Below are 19,472 nucleotides of genomic sequence, written 5' to 3'. Positions count from 1 at the left end.
CATGATATTTTTACCGCCCCATAGAAATGTTTTAGTTTCTTTTAAAATCAGAAGAAAAAAAGGAACTTTTAGGTTAAAGAAAATGTTTTAATATACAATATTTATATACTCACCTTAGTAGCAATACAGCTGTAAAATGTAATTTGTATTATTATTATTATTATTATTATTATTATTAGGGGATTGGGCCTAAAAGTGCATTGGTGAGAACCTGCTCAGGCAGCCACGCTGTGCATTCCTTCTTTACTGGGCTCTCCCTCCATAGAATTTAAGTGTTGCCAATAAGAACCCAAAGCCTGAGGCAAGGGGATCATTCCTTTGAATTCCAAGGTTACTACCCATTTGCTTAAAGAACAGATGTGGGTTGTATCACTGTTGTACCAGATATATTATTGTGCTTGAAAACAGCAGTCCAGGGAGGTCAGGCTTGCTTGCACACACACACACACACACACAAAAAAGAAAAGAAAAAAAAATAGAAGGAGGGAGGGCAATTTTCCTCCCATTGGAGGCTAATTAACATGGCCATGGTACACTAGGGTTAAAGCATTTTCAAGCCTATCATATCACTTGATCCCCGTTAACAAGCCCCAGGGGGTACTGACCCATTTAACCCATGAAGAATCAGACTCAGGGAAGGAAAATTGCCTTTCCATAGTTTGCTACATGGTTACTATTTAATGGAGGGTTAGGTCAGCCTGCCATTTCTGACTCCAAAGCTTTTGCTTTTGCTCCTGCCCAGAGGCAACTACATTGGAAATAAAATTTATGTAAACAGTTTAGCAGACCAGGTGAAGTGGGCAGTGTCTTAGGGTATGGGAGAGTCCCAGGAACTGATCTAGTCTTTGGTGGGAACCGTTTCTCCTACATGCTGCAAAGTTGTCCATGATGCAGCTGTCCCTTTGCCACCAACCTTTCCTGCCCTGACGTGGTCCTTTCAAGTCTGGCTTTTGGTGGATAGCTGAAGAAGTCTGTCCTTACCATCCATAAGGGATGCCCCCTCCATGCAAGGGACTAATGGCTCGCTCCCGGAACCAGTCAACAATCACTTCCAAACTTTCCATTAACACTGCTGCTGTTCACACTCGCTTCTCCAGCTTTTTCCTTGCATTGCTAGCCTGAGTGATCCAGAGCCCTTTCGAGGGTCTCATTCCAGCAAAAACAATGCACAAAAGAAACCTGAGAAGGTGGCTTCCCAACAACCCCTTTTTCTCCACTTCGAGGAAGCGAGACAGACTAGAGCAGTGGCAATCAAAAGTGGAGCTGGCAATACTGACAGCACGGTCATCGCCTAGGAGCTTGTTAGAGAGGCAAATTCTTGGGCCCAACGGACCTTCTGAACTAGATCCTGAACTAGATCCGAGAAGACAGGGCCTGGAAAGTTGTGTTTTAATCAGCTCCCAGGTAACTCTTAGGCACGCTAAAATTTAAGAGGCTGTAGCACGGAGGGTGGCGGAATGAGGCCGTACAAAGCAAGAGTGTGTCCCAACTCTCTCTCTCTCTCTGGGTGGAGTGTGTGGGGAGGCATATTCACTTTAGTAACCACTGTGAAAGTCTCAGTGAAGGGTTGGTAATTTAGTTTGGGACCTGTAAATTTCTCAAAGACACCGCCCCTCCTAGGTAAGGGGCTCAACACCCTTACCCAAGTAGACCAGCCGCCAGATCTCTAGCAGCCTCAATTTCCTAAAAGCTGGAAAAGCAGCCTCAACTTCCTCAAGCTGTTCAGCAGCGAAGAACAGCCGCCTTGGAGCAGTCCGACAAGGAGCAGGCGCACCAGCAGGTTGCCAGCCGTGTCTTCTCCCTTAGGCTCCGCCCCTCAGCCACGGCCCCCTTCCGGTCTCCGCGGCCTGGCCCCGCCCCGCGCAGGCGCTTGGGCGCTTTTCCCGTGGCGCTCCGCGGCGCGGGCGATTTGGAAGAATGGCGGGCAGTTGGTCGCCGCGTTGCAAAGGTTGCTCTTCTACTAGCTGTACGTGTGGCGGCGACAAGGGCAAGTGGGGCGACTCCTCCCTGTTAGGCAGGCGGCTCTCGGAGGACTCGGACCGTCACCAGCTGCTGCAGAAGTGGGCCAGCATTTGGACCTCCTTGAGCGGGGACCCGTCGGTGGCCTGTGCAGAGAGGACGCGGCGCGAGGAGGCTGTGGAGCCGGCCGAGGAGGAGGACAGGCCGCTGGTGTTTCTGTGCTCCGGCTGCCGGCGACCGCTGGGCGACTCCTTGAGCTGGGTGACGAGCCAAGAGGACACCAACTGCATCTTGCTGCGCTGTCAGTTGCCGGGCCGGGGGGGGGGGGGTTGGGCAGTGGGGTGGCGGGGTGGAAGCTTGGGGCCACCTTCTTTCCTAGCGTGCCGCACCTGGACGGCCCGGGAGGAGAAGGAGAGTGGGATGTTTTGGGGCTGTCTAGGGTTTTTAAAAGCAGAAAAATCTGGGAAGGTGAGCTGTCCCAGGAAAAGGGGAGAAGGAGGGTCACCCCTGCGTCTTGGGCTCATGAGACCGGTCCTTTTCTGGGGTCCCCCAGCCCAGAAGAGCAGCGATTGAACCAGCATCTTGTGGTTTTACATTGCTCAGTAAAAAAATGACCAACTAAATGAGGATAATACATACACGAGGTAGTTAGGAGGATTAAATGAGTTAATGTGTATCATGAGCTCAAAATGGCTAGTAAGGGCCACTTGAAGTGATTTTTGTAACGGAGATACCGTTAATCCTCCCAATCTGTCATTGTTGATCCTGGATTGCTTCCAGAGTTGCCTCCGTTAGAACAGCATGTACTTGGGTTGAGATTTTTGATACAGTAGGAGAATCTTTTTTTTTTTTTTTTAAGTAGGCAAGACATAATATGTATGGTGTTAAATCTTTCATTTTGCTTGTAGTTTCTGTTTTTACAGAAAGTAGAACTATCTTTTTCCACATGCTTTTTTGTTCTGTTTTATGTATAAAACTCCTTCTGTTACTTACTTTTTCTATAACAGTTTTTAAATTTTAAAAACTGTCAGCTTTAGACAGTTCAATTTACCCCACCCCCCACCCTGTGCCTTTCCCCATTGCTGCCATGAAGGATAAAGAAATGAACTCTTGGATTAATTTCCATTTCCTTCCGCCTCAGTTTGAGTTAGTTATTTTTACTTTGTCAAGGTTTATAACATCTATGTTCTGTTCTGTAGCCATAGCCTGGGCATTGAAGCTTAATCTAATGTTTGTATGAATTTGTTTCTCAACTCCAGGACTCTTATTAATGCAAGAAAGCTTAATAGCTTTCTCATTTCTGAGTTGTTTATTTCATTAATCATCATCAGTAGTCCCTTCCCACCCCCACACCAATCCCCAAGAAAACTTCAAATTTGAGTGGTTGAAAATGCCTTTCTGTTCTCTTTCACATAAACATCCTCTTGACTGCATGTACAATTCTGGGATCATGCTCTTTGCTTTTTCTAGGCAGGGACCAGCTAGTGCAAAGGCCCTGAGGCTGGTGTGACTGAAGAGCAGAATGAAGAAGGCGGCAATAAAAGAGAGGAAGGAAGGGGTCAGAAAATTCAGGGCTTTCGAGGCTGTTCTTCAGAATTGGAATCTATTCTAGTGAGTGAATAGAATAGAATTCTATTCTAGTGAGTATTAGAATATTCTAATCTATTCAGCAAGGGAGTGATATGGCCCAGATTTTTCTTTGGAGGAAGCTCTGAAGGGAAGTGGGAGGTCAGTAGGAGCTAGTGCAATAGTCTAGGCAAGAGGACGTAGTGATGGTTTGGGAGCAAGAGTGAGTTTCGTGAGGTGGAATTGCCAGGACTGATCGGTGGAGTGGATATAGGGGTTACGGAGGATGAGATGAATCAAGGGTGACACCTTGCGTTCTGATATGAGCAACTTGGTGGATGGAGGTGGAATTTACCCCGTTCAGGTAGACCGTAGGAGGTGAAACCAATTGCTTTGGACATTTTAAGTGTGAGGTCTTTTTCATCTCCCTCTGTCCCCCATCCCTTCCTTAGTGTATCCTGGACCTAGATCCTCTGGGAATGTTTCCTGCTTCTGGGGTCAGCTGTGACACCATCCAAGTCATGGCCTAAATAAAAGATTTTTGTCCAAGTCCCTGAGAGCTCTGCATTTGAAACCTGGGGTGTATGCATTGCCTTTTAACATCTTTCTTGGTTTTATTTTATTCATTTTTAGACTAATGAAAAAAAATGTTTCTTTATTTTGAGAGCAAGCGCATGCACACGTGCTATCAGGGGCAGAAAGAAAGGGAGAGAGAATCAGTGCTGACAGTGCAGAGCCAGTGTGGGGTGTGTGTGTGTGGCGGGGTGGGGGGGGTGGGGTGGGGGGGCTTGATCCCACGAACCCTGAAATTATGACCTGAGGTGAAATCAAGAGTTGAACCTTAACTGACTGAACCACCCAGGCGCCCCATCTTTCTTGGGTTTAATCCCAATTTTACTGTACCTTGCAGGTATTCTTGGTAATCTGTGGCTGAGGTTCTAGGTGTTCCAGTCTTTACTGGTGATTGAATTTTCCCCTCTAGTTTTACTTGTTAATGTCAGTGGTTTTCACGGATGAGAAAGAACTCTGATTCTGCCACCTTTTTTCCAGGAGATGTACAGAGGTACATTTTGTTTTGAGCCACCCTTGTATGCCTGTGGGACTTTGGGCTCTTATCTTTCCTGGTTCTCTGAGTTCTAAAAGGAAAATTGAATTAGAAGTTCTCTAGGGGCGCCTGGGTGGCTCAGTGGGTTAAGTGTCCGACGTCGGCTCAGGTCATGATCTCATGGTTGGTAAGTTCAAGCCCCACGTTGGGCTCTGTGCTGACAGATCAGAGCCTGAATCCTGCTTTGGATTCTGTGTCTCCCTCTCTTTCTGCCCTTCCCCCATTCACGCTCTGTGTCTCTGTGTCTCTCAAAAATGAATAAATGTTTTAAAAAAAAAGTTCTCTAAATACCTGCATGTGTCATATAGCAAACCACATTAATAAATTATTGTTACTTTGCTCTAGGTGTTTCCTGTAATGTTTCTGTGGATAAGGAACAGATACTGTCCAAACGTAAAAATGAAAATGGTTGGTGAGTAAGGCTATTATTATCTATTGGGATATGTGTATTTGAGAAAATGTTTATTTTTCAGCTAAAAATCTTTAAAAAGATAATTACCGGTAAGATTAGTTGGGATAAAAGTTTCTTTCTGGTGGTCAGTATGGAATCAGCCATTTTAATGTATTAACTCTTGAGCATTGGTGATCTTTTTAGATATTGCAATGGAAGAGTTTCTAAATTTCTTTTTTTAATTTTTTTTTTTTTAACGTTTATTCATTACCGAGAGATAGAGAGAAACTGAGCATGAACAGGGGAGGGGCAGAGAGAGAGGGAGACACAGAATCCGAGGCAGGCTCCAGGCTCTGAGTCATCAGCACAGAGCCCGACACGGGGCTCGAACTCATGGACCGTGAGATCATGACCTGAGCTGAAGTTGGATGCCCAACCGACTGAGCCACCCAGGCGCCCCGAAAGAGTTTCTAAATTTCTAAAGTCACATTCTGACACTCTCTTTTGGGTGTTTGGGCTTAGTGCTAAAACAAGTTGAAAATTAAAAAAAAAAAAAAAAGTCTATATCATAAAATCTTAGCCAAAGGATGCCTTAGACCAACGCTACCTACGTTTTTTTAATGTCATGCTACCCACAGAGAATGCTAGTCTCACACTTACACACATGTACATGTGGCCTGTTGAGGTAAACAGACAAGGCTGCATGAGGCTGCAGGCAGCCAGCACGGGGGCTCCAGCAAGCCCCAGGCCCCGTGCTCCCGCTCCCAGGGCTGAAGGCGTCACTCTCTTGGCATCCCCGTCATCCACTGTGCTACAAGTGGCATCTTCAGTAAACTGGATGGGAGGCTCTGCCTGTAAACTTGTTGCCCAGGGTGTGCTTTACCGATATATATGAAGTAACCATAGGCGGTACACAAACAGCTCAACAGAAATTAATAATCATGTATGTTTTTTCACGTGTACTTAAAACTTCTGGTTTGTCCTTTTAAAGTAATGCTAGCTAGAGTGTCCAATTCAAATAAAGTGCATTTCAATTAGGAGATTACTCTTTTCAAGGAGAATTACATTAATGGTAGTACAGGTAGTACGTGTAGGTGGCAGAAACGGTGCTGCTGGCAACGCAGGTGACCTCAGTTTGGAAAAGCCAGACTTAGCTTGTTTTGCAGTTTGTAGATGAAGAGAGGAAGGCCTGGGGAGATAGGCCTCAGGACGGTGCAGTGGTTAGAGCTAGCACAGTGCTGTGTCTCCCCTCCCTTCTTGCAAAGTCTTTCTTCTTTCCTTGCCGAGTTTACTTTTTTTGTTTTTAAGTTTATTCATTTATTTTGAGAGAGAGTGTGCGTGCACGCGTGTTCAAGCACGTGTTGGGGAGGGGCCAGGAGAGGGAGAGAATCCCAAGCAGTCTCCACATGCAACGCAGAGCCCCACATGGGCTCGAACCCACGAGCCGTGAGATCACGACCTGAGCTGAGATCAAGAGTCGGAGGCTTAACTGACTGAGCCATCCAGCTGACCCCAATTTTACTTATTTGGATGCCACTTTCACCATTTTGCCATATTCATATACCAGCTATCATGTACTTACTATCTTTCCTTACATTGACTCAGGATTTTATTTAAATTGATTTAAAAAGGAATCTAATGTATTACTGCCGTACATATATCATTTGCCATTGATTAGATGTTTACTACAATGAAAACAGATGTTATTAAACTCTAGCAGGGATGCTGTCGCCTCACTTGTTCTGAGCCCAAAGTCTGTTCTCTCACTGTAGAAAGAGTTGCACCTATGAGATTTGTGTTTGAGACTTCCTAGCACCAGACTGAGACTTTCTTCTTCTTATAATCGGGATTGATAGAGAACTAAAGGGGAATTGACTCATCCTCTGTCAGCCAGTGTTATTTAGTCCTGTTTACTTGTATCACCTGAACCCATCATTCATGCCACATTACACTGTCTTAAATTTCATCAGGGTCCCATATTCCACACTTGGGGAAATATCGTATCACTTTAGAATGCTCATTTGTTTTTGATAGGCCTGTCCTACTGAATAGCTGCTTGCGTCATTCTGCAGCTGGTCAACAAGAACACTTGTGGGTTTTAGAAATGTGTCGTTAAGGTAGGAGTGTTTCCTGGGTCCATTCTGTCGCTGTTAAGTTTCTTACATGCTAACTCATTTCTTGTCGAAAATCACCCTGTGATTTCTGGTACTGCTTTCTCAATATTGTTGTCCAAATTTAAGGGTAGGTTCTGGCCAAATCCTTGCCAGCTGTGAAAACAGAAAGACACTACAAAACTGGGGCGCCTGGGTGGCTCTGCCAGTTCGGCGGCCGACTACAGCTCAGGTCATGATCTCTCGGTCTGTGAGTTTGAGCCCTGCATCGGGGTCTGTGCTGACAGCTCAGAGCCTGGAGCCTGCTTCGGATTCTGTGTCTCCCTCTCTCTCTGCCCCTCCCCTGCTCACACTCCGTCTCTCTCTCTCTCAAAAATAATAAACATTAAAAAAAAATTAAAAAAAAAAAAAAAGAAAAGCCCTACAATAATTGTAGCTACTATCTCTTCATTGCTTCTCAAGATCACTCTGGAAGTGAATGGGTTTGCATGTATTCTGCAGTGGTGTTTACTTTGATTTTGATAATTTGGGATAAAACAATGTTACCCACTGATCAGTGTGTTTTGTATTTTACCTTTATTTAAGTATCCTTTCTTGGCTGATTACACCGGTATCATATGTTAGTTCACAGTCTTGGTAATTGTATATGGCAGCCTTATAAAGATTATGAGGTTCGATATGTAGTGTGGACATTTTCCTGTTCACCGTTGGTAGCATAGATAGCATTCCTTCCTGGGCTTTACACAGAAATATAAAATGAATAGAAATGTAAAATATTAAAATATCCAAAAAACATAAAATATATTTAAAAATATAAAGTAAAAAATATAAAAGCCTATAGAAGCTTAATATATGATCAATGGCATATTATGTAGCTAATTATATTACCAGTGAGAACTTATAATTTACTGGGCAGTGATTCATTTTGTTCTTGGCTCCCTATGGAGCTGCAGTAGTTAAAAAAGTCTCTCCGTATCTATAGGTAAACAATAACTAGAATGAAGGAGCAATTAATTATGTGGAGAACTTGGATCATTAAGTAGAATATTTGTGAGTTGCCTATGTGGAGCATGTCTGGAGTGAGTAGAAGAGAGTTAGGTCGAAGTCTAATTAAGAAAGAGAAAGCTTCTCTAACAGATGCACGATGAGCACATGTCCAAGATTTATGTCACTCATTTACTGAGGGAATCGGAACACGGCAAAGCTGGTTTAGAGAAGGACACTCTCTGGAGAGCAAATCTAGTTCGTGTCCCCCAGGACAATAAAGCCTCCGCCTTTGAGGTTATCTTTTGTACTAGCAGAGAACATTTGCCTCTCCAGCAGACTAAAATCATTTGTGGTGTTACAGATTGTTAATCCTACTAATCTGCTTTCTGTAAGTCCTCATCGAACTTCAGAGTCTGGGCCCTGATCCGTAGTAAGTAGTAAGCGCCCAATGTTACCTTTCAAGTAGAGCGAAGTGTGGCCCATGGGTCAGGCACTTCTTTTTGTAAATATATTTTTATTGGAACATAGTGCCTATCTGGTTATGTATTGTCCGTGGCTGCTTCTGTGCTACATTAGTAGGGGCGAGTCATTGCAACAGACACCATGTGGCCTACAAACCTAAAATATTTGTTCCCTGGATCATTACAGAAAAAATGTGTCCACCCCTGTCCCAGAGTGTTAATGATTCTCAGTGGGCTTGGTGGACAATATGAGATTAAAAGAGCCTGTGGAATCCTTCCCTTCTTTTCAAGGTTTAGATAATTTTTCTTAATACCAGATTAAGGGATTTACATTCTAGAAAAACTCCACATCAATATCCTCTCGTCACTTTTCTATGTGTCCCCCGTCACTAGGTGCTTAAGTCATTGCGGCCTGGAGGCAACTGTCCACACTTCTAATATATGTTACTACCATTTCTTTCCTCCCTTATTCATATGACTTAGTAAGGTTGAAATAACATATTTTAGCCACTTAGATGTTAAATGTTTCTGGATTTTAACAGTGGGATCTTTGTTATAACGAGTTGTACCCTGTTTGCTGAAGCACCGGCCTTTCGCTGTTGCAGTGTTCTGGAGACGTTGTACTGCTCTGGGTGCTCGCTCAACCTCGGTCACATCTACAGATGCACACCCAAGAGCCTAGATTACAAGAGAGACTTGTTTTGCCTCAGGGTTGAAGCCATTGAAAGGTAAGTTTGATAAATAAATGGTTATCTCCCGATTCCTCAGTTTTCTGCAGAAAAATTAGTATAAAAATAGCAGCACGAAATCAACGCTATTTGGTTAAAATACATTTTCAAGTAATAATTTCTGACAAAAAGCCAATGATTTTTTTTGTTTTGACCTGATATATTTGGCATGGGAAAATCAGACATACTAAATTATAAGGAGAAAGCACTGCGAGAACATTTTTCAGAGTAAAAATATGTTCAGTTTTTCCTAAAAAGGTTTTTAAGCGATATGTGTTGTCCATTTTATTTTCTCCCCCATTTTTTAGCCTAGAATATCATGAAGAATTAGGAATTTCAAAACTAGTTGGGTAAGAAGTACCTTTGGTGTTCTGGAAAAACAAATACAAAGTCTAACCATTTTCTTGAGTCTAGTGAAGAATCGCCTGCTTTCTCTGAGGATGCAAGGAAGTGCCTTCATTCTTCATGATTTCTAAAAAGTAAACATTTGGAAACAAGGCAAATGGGAGGCTGATGACAGACGTCAGTTAAAGAATTTCAGAGATCTTAATGGCCTTCTAATTAGCCTTTTTTTTTTTTTAATGTTTTTATTTATTTTTGAGACAGAGAGAGAGCATGAGCAGGGGCGGGGCAGAGAGAGAGGGAGACACAGGATCTGAAGCAGGCTCCAGGCTCTGAGCTGTCAGCACAGAGCCCAACGTGGGGCTCGAACTCATGGACCGTGAGATCATGACCTGAGCCGAAGTCAGATGCTCAACCAACTGAGCCACCCAGGCACCCCATAATTAGCCTTTTTTACTAGGAAACACACAAATAACTCATTTGACTCCTGCGTATTTTCATTTATCCTAGAAAAGATGTAATCCTCAAGACTTTAAAGATGCCTAAAAATCTTATATATCAGGAAAGAAGAAAAATTTAGGAAGAAATGAAAGAGCTTATACTTTCATTACTTGAGGTATTTTGTCACTCGTGCTGAATTCCTCAGCTTTTCTCTTCAAAAGATTTAAAACAGTATTCTTTTTATCAGAATTGTGATTTCTCATCAAATTATTCTTTGATAACTTTAGTCTGCCACCTTGTTTGAAACTAGACAGGTTCAGACCAGAATTTTAAACTCCGCAAACTTCTTACAGCCCTCACACAAAAGAAGGATGAACAGGTACTGTTCACTGTTGTGTGGATGGAGGCCTGTCTGGAGAGATAGCAGATCTGTTTTGGTTTTAAGCTAGGAGTAGAAGACCGAGGCCCAAACAGATGCTCCTTTAATCTCCATGAGGATTTTACTAAGATCTGTGAAAATTAAGTGAGGGAGAGGACAAGTGTGAAAGGACATGAAATCTCAGCTTGGTCGGCTTGGTACAAAACTTTCAAAGGTGGTACATATCTGTATAAAAGGAAACGTGGAAAACTTTGCCACAGGAGATTATAGTATTGAAGTTGTTTTTTCCTCTTAGGGTGGAATTTTAATGCCAAGGAAACTGCTTGGTTTTAGAAGTGTTTATTTACAGTTTTTTTGTTGTTTGTTTTTTTGTTTTTTGTTTTTTTTTTTAAGATTTTATTTTTGGGGCGCCTGGGTGGCTCAGTCGGTTGGGCGTCTGACTTTAGCTCAGGTCATGATCTTGTACTCTGTGAGTTTGAGCCCCACATTGGGCCCTGTGCTGACAGCTCAGAGCCTGGAGCCTGCCTGCTTTGGATTCTGTGTTTCCCTCTCTCTCTGCCCCTCCCCTGCTCATGGTCTGTCTCTCTCACTCTCAAAAATGAATAAATGTTAAAAAAAAAAAAAAAAATTAAAAAAAAAAAAGATTTTATTTTTAACTGATCTCTATACCCAGTGTAGGACTTGAACTCATGACCCTGAGATCGAGAGTCACATGCTTCACCCGCTGAGCCAGCCAGGAGCCCCTATTTACAGTTTTGTAAATTACTGAGTGCCACTTCATCTCCCACCTCCTCTCATTTTTTTGCCTTCTGCAATTTTGTCTCCCATGCCATTTTTCAGAAATACAATCAATGAGGTTTCCACGAGAAGATAGTTCTTATTTGACAAAAGAAGTGACATACTGGAGTTACTATGTGTGATAAAAGACTTCAAAAGAAATGTAAATTAATCAAGTTTTCTTTGGAGAAATACTAGCACCTTCTTGTTTGCTATTTTGATCTCTTGGGTTACCAACACTGGGCCTGTTTTCCTTGTTTCCAGGCCAGTTTTTCTCTTCCTGCGTATTGTCTGCACCACAGCATCCCCTAACCTCATAGAGCCGGGCACAACAACTTGGACGATTACTGTTGAAGTTGCCACATTGGGGTGACCAGAACTGACTCCATAGATTATTTACTACAAGTCCAATTTGAAATTATACGTGTTCCCCGAAGTTATAGAAACCAAAAAAGCAGTGGCTTCCTCAGGATCTTTTCAAATTTTTTAATCATAGAATTTTGAACTATGACTGTTAATGTTTTGGCACCCAGCTAACTAAAGAGCAAGTTCGTTCCAGTAATGAAATACTTAGAGTATTGGAAAATATTAGGAATATTGGGAACAAAGCTGTTACGGAAAAAAATATGATTTTCTGTAATACAACTTCCTACATAGGTTGCCGGTAACAAAAATAGTTATTTTGTGTTTACTTGGTACAAACGGATAGTGTAATATACTTAGAGTTTTAATATTAACTAAAATGAATTTAATATTTGCATCCTTTTCATATTTTAACCTCGTACTACACTGTACTTCAGTTATATTTTAGGGTCCTCGGAAAAGCAAATCGTGTCAGAAGATAAAGAACTTTTTAATCTTGAAAGCAGAGTTGAAATAGAAAAGTCTCTAAAGCAGGTAATTTTGTTCGGTACTTCGTATATCTTTGTATGAACCACTTCCCTGTTAGTGAACAAGGGCTCCTCCACAAATACTCCTCACAAAGGCATCTGTTTTGATCTTAGTACTTTCATTGTAAGAGAGTGCTTCTTTTATTTCAGTTGTTAGTAAAATTGATTTTGGGGGTGAGCCAAACTACAATTTAACCTAAAGCTTTATCAAAAAGAATAATAAGTCATTTCATGCCTCAATCAAAGCAGTGTATAATCTAAAACTAGTAAACTGTATTTCATTTGATTCAGTTCTCATGGTATAAACGACCCGATTTTTAAAAGCTCTTTGTTTATTTATTATTTGAGAGAGAGAGAGTGCGAGAGTGAGCATGAGTGGGGAGGGGGGACAGAGGGAGAGAGAGAGAAAATCCCAATGGGACTTGATCCCACGAACCTTGAGATCATGACTTGATCAGAAATCAAGAGTCAGACCTCAACCAACTGAGCCACCCAGGCGCCCCAACAACCTAATTTTTGAACGTTAACATCTTTTCATGGCCAGATAGGCAACATTCTGATGTGTGTATAAGAGAACTCCAGGTTAGAGACTGAGAACTACTGTTAATATAATGATGCCTTATTTATAGAAAATTTAGTTTATGCCTCTAAATAATTTCATTAAACACTGAATATGTGTAATGCATATCATAGTCATACATTTTATTAATGATACATATTTTAATCACTTAATGGTGCGATTTTAATCATGATCATATGTGTATCTTAAAGTACTTTTTCAATTCGATAGATGGAAGATGTTTTGAAAGCATTACAAGCGAAGCTGTGGGAGGTTGAATCAAAGTTGTCCTTTACCAGCTGCAAAAGCTGAAATGTCTTCCACGTGCCCCATTCTGGACTCCCTGCAGGTAGATGCTTTCTTTTGTAGCAATTCTAGTCATTCGATTTTGCTCGGAACGGGAAGAATTCTAAATGGCCGTATGAATACAGCGCACCCTCTTGTATTGATCAGATGAGAAGAATTGTAGCATTACTTTTAGGATACATTCTTTCCCAAAGTCAAAATTTAAAGCCGTTTTGTGATACTTGCTGAAATTGGAATTTTGGAGTTTTTATTTTGATAGACTGCTATGATTTTCTGTACTGTTTTCTCCTTTGTATCAAACTCATTGTTCATTTCCTTTCTTAAGAAAAACGTATTCACCTTGAATACTTTGGGAAATATTTGATATTGAAGGACAAGAAAATCTTGGAGGTTTTCCACCCACTGTGTGAGTGAATCTTTGAAGACCAACGCATAAAGCTCTGAAGAGACTGGTCGTTGAGTTACTTCTCAGAACTGTTTGAAAACTTGCACAAGAGCAGACGAGCGTATGTTCCAGTGGTAGCAGAATTCCACTTGATCTGCTTGTTTACTGCCCTACGCCCCCCAAAATCTGGAATAATGTTCACCAAAGAGATTAGTAGTCATCTCTGAGGGTGGGATTCTAGGGGATTCTCAGTTTTCTGTAATGTGGGACTTAGAGTAAACATGGGCTATTTTTAAAATCAGAGAGAGAATAAAGGTGAAAACAAAGCATTTTAAAGTTGATTTTTACGAAACTGAGTTGTGGTATATAACTGAACTCAGAAGTCCTGACGCCATGAGTTGTACATGTTTACCGGACCGGTTGCACTGGGGAAGGCTGCTCAGGAATATAAGGGTAACCCCAGATTTCTCCAGGCCCCTTTCTGTTTTTGGGTGCAGATGAGGCCGCATGACATTAGTACTCAGAACATAGGAGTAATTCAACTCGGTTTCTGCTCAGAAGTTCCCTAATTCTTTCCCAGAATACTTAAGGTACCCTAACCAAAGGTCCTAAGTCAGATCAACTGAATCATTTAAAGCTATTGAGTAATTTTTGACCAGTTGGCAATAGCCTCTAATAACTAGAAATCCGTGAGCCCTCTAGGGTAGAATGCAGGGGAGAGAAAGCACACACCCGTACCCGCTGGCGACGAGAGAGTCCTCTTGCCTCCGTGAGCTTGATGCAGTCCCGAGTGTCTTGTTGCCTTAGGTGCTTCAGGGGCACATTCAGAAGAGAGGGGAGAGGATGTCAGCAGCAGGATTCAGCTGACTTTCTGGTTGCGCAGGTAACAGTACGCCAACAGTCTCTTTGGGGGCCATCCCAGAGACAGGTGGTTTGGCTCCCTAATTCCGTAATATCCTGCTCATACCGGGACATGCCAATCCATGCGCCTTGAAAAGTGCTCATTTCACCGAGGAAGACTCATTTCTAGTCGCCACAGTGCTGACGCCTCCCTGTTGTGGGTCAGGAGAGAAGCATGGCTCCCGTGCCCTAGGCTGCCTCTAGGGCAGGCCTTTGGTCAGCTGTCCCCGGAGCTGTATGTCCAGGGAGGGGCCTTCACATGAAGTTAGCTCACCGGTCCTGGGTGCAGACGGAAAGCTCACACACATTTTGTCACGTGGTCTTCACTGAAGCATCTGACCGGAAATGCCAGGAAACCGTCATGTTCTTCATCTTTGGCCTCTGCCTGTGATGTCACTGAAGGGGTGTCCTTGCCACTGCCGTGGGACAGCGATGCCGAGGTTCCCAAACTGCTCACCCCGAGGGGTCCAAGTGGGACTGCTTTGTGTCCCCTGCATGCTGCCCTGTGACACTTGCAGAAGGAGGGGGTCTGCCCGACTCCGGGACAGCCTCTCCTTGGGCCACGTGTCTCCCCAAAGCCTGGTAAGCCTGGCTTTTCCGGCTTTCCGTGAGGTCTTGTCAGAATGCTGCTTTGTAAACTTCACCCTGTCTTTCCACCCTAAAACCTACAAGATGTGAGGCAATGGGGTCTTGTTTCTATTCCTTGCAACTGAGAAACACAGCGTGCCATTGTTTCTGGTTACCAAGCTCTGGTAAGTGGCTGCTTGCGAGCAGGAACAAGGGCGCCGAAGCAAGAAATGGTCGTTCCCCCCAAATTGCATAAGACCCGGCAAGGAGCCTTCAGGCGGATCTGTCCGGAAATTGTTCTTCCAGCCATCCCCATAAAGGGTGCGCCCCAGTGCTTCAGGGAGAAGATACGGAAACCGGCACCAGAACCCATTATGTGGTCTTTACAGACTCCTAACTATGTCTGTGTAGAACATTATATAGAGTTTCATCCCAGAATGTGGGTTCTGTCCTCAGCAAATTCTCCCATCGTGTTTATAAATTTCCGAGCTCAAGAGCCCCCTGAGGTCATTGTTCTGTGCAGCATCGATGCCTGGATGGATGATTCTAGTCAAGCTCTGGACATTTAAATTGGGCAAAATCGGGGAGAATTCATCCTTGAAGAATGGGGTCTAGGCATTTAGCGGGAACTTCTTGAACGAAGAAGCCGTGAGTGAAGGTTCCCTCAGCTTATTTTTGAGAGAAGATCTCACGGGTAGCAGAAATTCCAGGTCAGGGTCCCAGTTTAACTGCTTTATGAGCCGTGTGACCCTGAGCAAATTATTTAATCATTTTGAGCCTCTGTTTTCTCATCTGTACAATGAGGACATAATAGCCTTTCCTTGAATCACAGATCATCAAGTTAGATAATGCTTAAGAGCGAGTACTCTGAAAACAGTAAAGCATCACAAAAATAAACAACGATTTAACCTTGTTTAAAATGGGTTGATCTGATTCACTCTTCTAGCTGGTATACCCATGGGAGTCTATGGATGGAAAGGGAAACCTCTGAAACACTGTAATACAGATATAAATATTACCGTTTATTGAATTTCTTTCTCCAGTTACAAACATATGAACATTGTAGAAGATTCAAAAAATAGAAGCATGACACAAAGAAAATAAAACCTACACGTCCTCTCACAAGTAAAAGACAATTATTATTCACTTTTTGGGGTATATCTTTGTAGTCATTTTTATATGCTAATTTAGAATCCTACTGAACATACTGTTTTCACATAAACTACTTCATTGCTACGTTTCTGCAGTTATTAAATATCTTCTAGAACCTGATTTCTCCTGACTGTATTTTTAACGAAACACTGATTTTAGAGCCTGCTTAAGTGTAATCATACGGGATGATATTCCTCACATCTTTTCATTTAATGAATGGAAACACTGTATCTTAAGACTACAGTGATTACAGCCACACTCACTCTTCACCTCTTCTGGAGAAAAAGTGAAAATGCCTGAAAGCTGATGACTCAAAATTTTGTATCGATAGTCAGTGCTGTAGATCTTTTCTGTCCTTCCTGATTAAGATAAATAAGCGGGGAGCCGTGTGCCTGTGGAGAAACAGAAAGCTCGTTTGCAGTTACTGCGAACTGAGGGAAGATCATTTGATCTAACCCAGACTCGTTTTGGGGACTGGTCATTAATTTTGTTTAGTAAGAGCTGAGTTCCGTCTGTCGGGAGGGGGTTTTATCCAGGCAGGTGATCACGGTGGCCCGCCGTCAGGGTCAATCCGTGTAATTGTAGTCTCTTCAGAATGTTTACACTTGCCTAAATTCTTGTGATGATAACTGGAAGGCAGCGTGAAGCGAGGGGGTCAGAGGAGTGATAGGCTGGACAGGAGTCTTACTGGCCCAAATGTGATTTGAACTAGAATCAGCCTCCTTTCGTTCCAGTCCGCTCCTATTGACTTTTGCTAGCCTGACAACATTAAGCCTAACTCCCCCCCCCCCCCCCCCGCCCAAACAATTGCCACGTGGCTTTAGATATCCTCCATCTAATTGTAGGCAGAGAGATGGACAAGGTCCCCCCCGCCCCCAGGGTCCTTTCAACCTTCTAGCCCATTTGAGCTGAAGAAGGAGATGAGAAATAATTCAAAGAGAAACGAGAATCCACGAACTGACTTTGCAGACTTGAATTCTCTTCCCCACGCATGCTGTCACCTCCGTGTGCCTCCCCCTGACCACCGTACCGTCATCCAGAGCTGCGGGTTTAGGATTCTGGAAGCTTCCTGAGAATAGCAAATTACGAATACGCAGGGTGTGTGTTTGATGGAATACCATTTTCCAAACCGAATATAAGAGTAGGTAACCATTTTGAAGAGAAAGGTTCTGGAGCCTTCAAAGGATTTTCCCTAGGGGACAGACAGATGGCTGCTTTTTACTCCTAGCTGCTTCCCGGGGATGACTTCTGCTCTTAGGTAGCGTTTAACGATCATTTCCTACGTACCCAGCACTGTGCTTGGAGCTGGGGGCTCACCCCAGTCTTCACAAAACCCCCTTTCACGGGAATCCTTACTCCCATTTTGTAGATGCAGAAACAGATTCAGAGAAGTTAAAGAACGGCGTGACTCCCCAGGGCTCTACCTCACTTCTGCCTCCTCCGTCTATTCTGAGCTGCAGTTGGGACGCCCCCTTGGTTCTTAGCAATCAAATATGTTAAGGGAAGGTGAGTCACCACCGTGTTAGCAGCTTTGGTATCTAGAAGGGTTTAGAACCCTTTTCTATAAAATGAAGCTGACTGGGGCTCTTTGGCGCGAGTTCCCTCCACCTCCTTTGTTTCTCCCTTGAGGTTCCCCGGCCTGGCCGCTTGCAAGCCCTGCCCTCGTCCCGTGTTTCGGATCTCCCCTGCACCCCCTCCTTCCTGTCCCTTGTTTTACATTAGTGCACTTACCACCACGGAAGTCACAGATTACACTTGCTTGTTAGCTTATTGTCTTTCTGTTGGAGGGTGATCTCCACGAGGACATGGCTGGAAGGGGATGCGGCCGCACAGTCAGTGCTCGTTTACGATTCAGCAGGATGACTTCTGCCGAGTCACCTGTCTAATTTCTCACATCTCCAGCCACAGTCCACTCTGCGGACTCTACTCTTGCCCGGCAGGCGCGCTCAGGTGTCCTTTTGGTGGCGAGCGCACCTGCGGCCCGGCTACCTCGCTGCACGGCTCTCCCACCTATAGCCAGACCCGCTCGTGACAAGCCGTGGCCTTTCGATCGTTCACTCCGGGCATTCTCCTGAAACCACTCTCCTTAAGGCTAGCAACGAAGGTTCCCACAAAGTGTTCCTATCTGTCTGAAATCCCTCCAACTTGCAACAATTTGCTTTTTTTTTTTTTTTTAATTTAAGGTTTTATTTTGTTAAGTCATCTCCACACCCAGCGTGGCGCTCGAACTTACGACTCCGAAATCAAGCGTCGTGCGCTCTGCTGACAAATTTTCAGTTGTCCTCCCCTTTAGAATTCTCTTCCCAGTTGTGCATATTTCCTAGCCATGCGTGATGAAATATGCAGGGCCAAAATGGCACGGGGCCTGGGATCTGCTGTGAGATACTTCACTGAAGTCACCACACGGCAGGGGTGGTCAACACCATCGATCGTGGCCGGTCATCACTGACGAGGTGTGGAGGCTTCGTTATGGCTTGTTTTTTTGCGAGTGTTTGCCAAGATTTTGTCAAGCCAAACCACGAGTGCACGCTCATGCTCCATCGTTAATGACCTCTGACCTGCCCCTCCTGCCCTCCCCCCCTTGCCACCCTCACCTGCTGCCCTCCCCTCGTTCTCTCTCTCCAGTCTTCCCTGGACACTTCCCGCCCTGTCCTGACTTCAGTGGCCATCCTGGGTCTCCAAGTCCCCACAGCCCGGTCGGTCTCCCTCAGGCCCTGGTTCCGAATCCCCAGTGACCTGCACCGGCCCCCAGGTGCCCTCCGTGTGACATTGTCCTCTCTCGTGGGCCCTGGACCTGAAGCCCTGGTCACACGAACTCTTCGTTCCCTGCCCCTCCTCCAACCCACCGTTGGGTCCGCCCTCCTTTCCCAAAGTCACGTGTTCCCCCGCCCATTTCTCCCTTAGGCGTCCTTACTTCTTGCTTGAATTACAGCAAAACCTTGGATGGCGAGTAACTTGTTCCGCAAGATAAACATTTTTAATAAATTTTAATTTGATAAACGAGCAATGTCTTGCAATACAAGTAGAACGTGCCACCGAATGTCACATGATCACAACTGAGCCAATGGTTCTTCTCTCTCTCTCTCTCTCTCTCTCTCTCTGCGGGATTGTGGATGATCATCTCCCGTTCTTGGATGCTCCGTCTCAGGCCATGGCGTTTGGCAGAGATCAGTGATTTTTCAGGATGTTGGAAGGTGCCCACAACTGGCACTAGTATTTTTTTGTCACTTCAAAGCACATGGACAGTCTTTTGCTTTTCCAGACAAGAGAAGCCTAGGAATGCTCGCTTCATTCTAGGTCAGCTGCCTGCAGATAGGGACCCTTTCCTCTGCTGTCTTGTTGCCAGTGACATTCAACACAGTATATGACAAGAGTTTATTAATACCGTCCTGTAGTCAAAATCCGTTAGAGTGAAAATCGTCCTGTGCAATAACCCTCCTCTCTCTTGTCTCCCTCACACCAGCCC

General features: G+C 44.0%; 1 protein-coding gene across 6 annotated transcripts in view; it reads left to right on the top strand.

Annotated features, from left to right (window-relative positions):
- Nucleotides 1–1,896: 1,896 nt before the first annotated feature.
- Nucleotides 1,897–19,472, top strand: part of MIS18A (MIS18 kinetochore protein A) — a 44,070-nt gene continuing 26,494 nt past the window's right edge. For 4 of the 6 annotated variants that reach the window (XR_007155939.1, XR_007155938.1, XR_007155937.1 and 1 more), the window contains exons 1-5: nucleotides 1,897–2,260; nucleotides 4,976–5,042; nucleotides 9,123–9,308; nucleotides 12,048–12,144; nucleotides 12,928–13,045. Coding sequence is in view for 2 of the 6 variants with exons in the window: in XM_047876516.1 (XP_047732472.1) it covers nucleotides 1,918–2,260; nucleotides 4,976–5,042; nucleotides 9,123–9,308; nucleotides 12,048–12,144; nucleotides 12,928–13,008 (774 nt within the window). In the remaining 4 variants the exon portion in view is untranslated. Of the gene's footprint in view, nucleotides 2,261–4,975; nucleotides 5,043–9,122; nucleotides 9,309–12,047; nucleotides 12,145–12,927; nucleotides 13,046–13,327; nucleotides 13,729–19,472 lie in introns of those variants that run through there. The other 2 variants (XM_047876517.1, XM_047876516.1) reach the window with 2 other exon arrangements.

Source organism: Prionailurus viverrinus, chromosome C2, assembly GCF_022837055.1.
Source record: "Prionailurus viverrinus isolate Anna chromosome C2, UM_Priviv_1.0, whole genome shotgun sequence".
In the NCBI taxonomy this organism is placed as follows: Eukaryota; Metazoa; Chordata; class Mammalia; order Carnivora; family Felidae; genus Prionailurus; species Prionailurus viverrinus.
The sequence above is the reverse complement of the archived record's forward strand: the minus strand, read 5'-3'. Positions and strand labels throughout refer to the sequence as shown.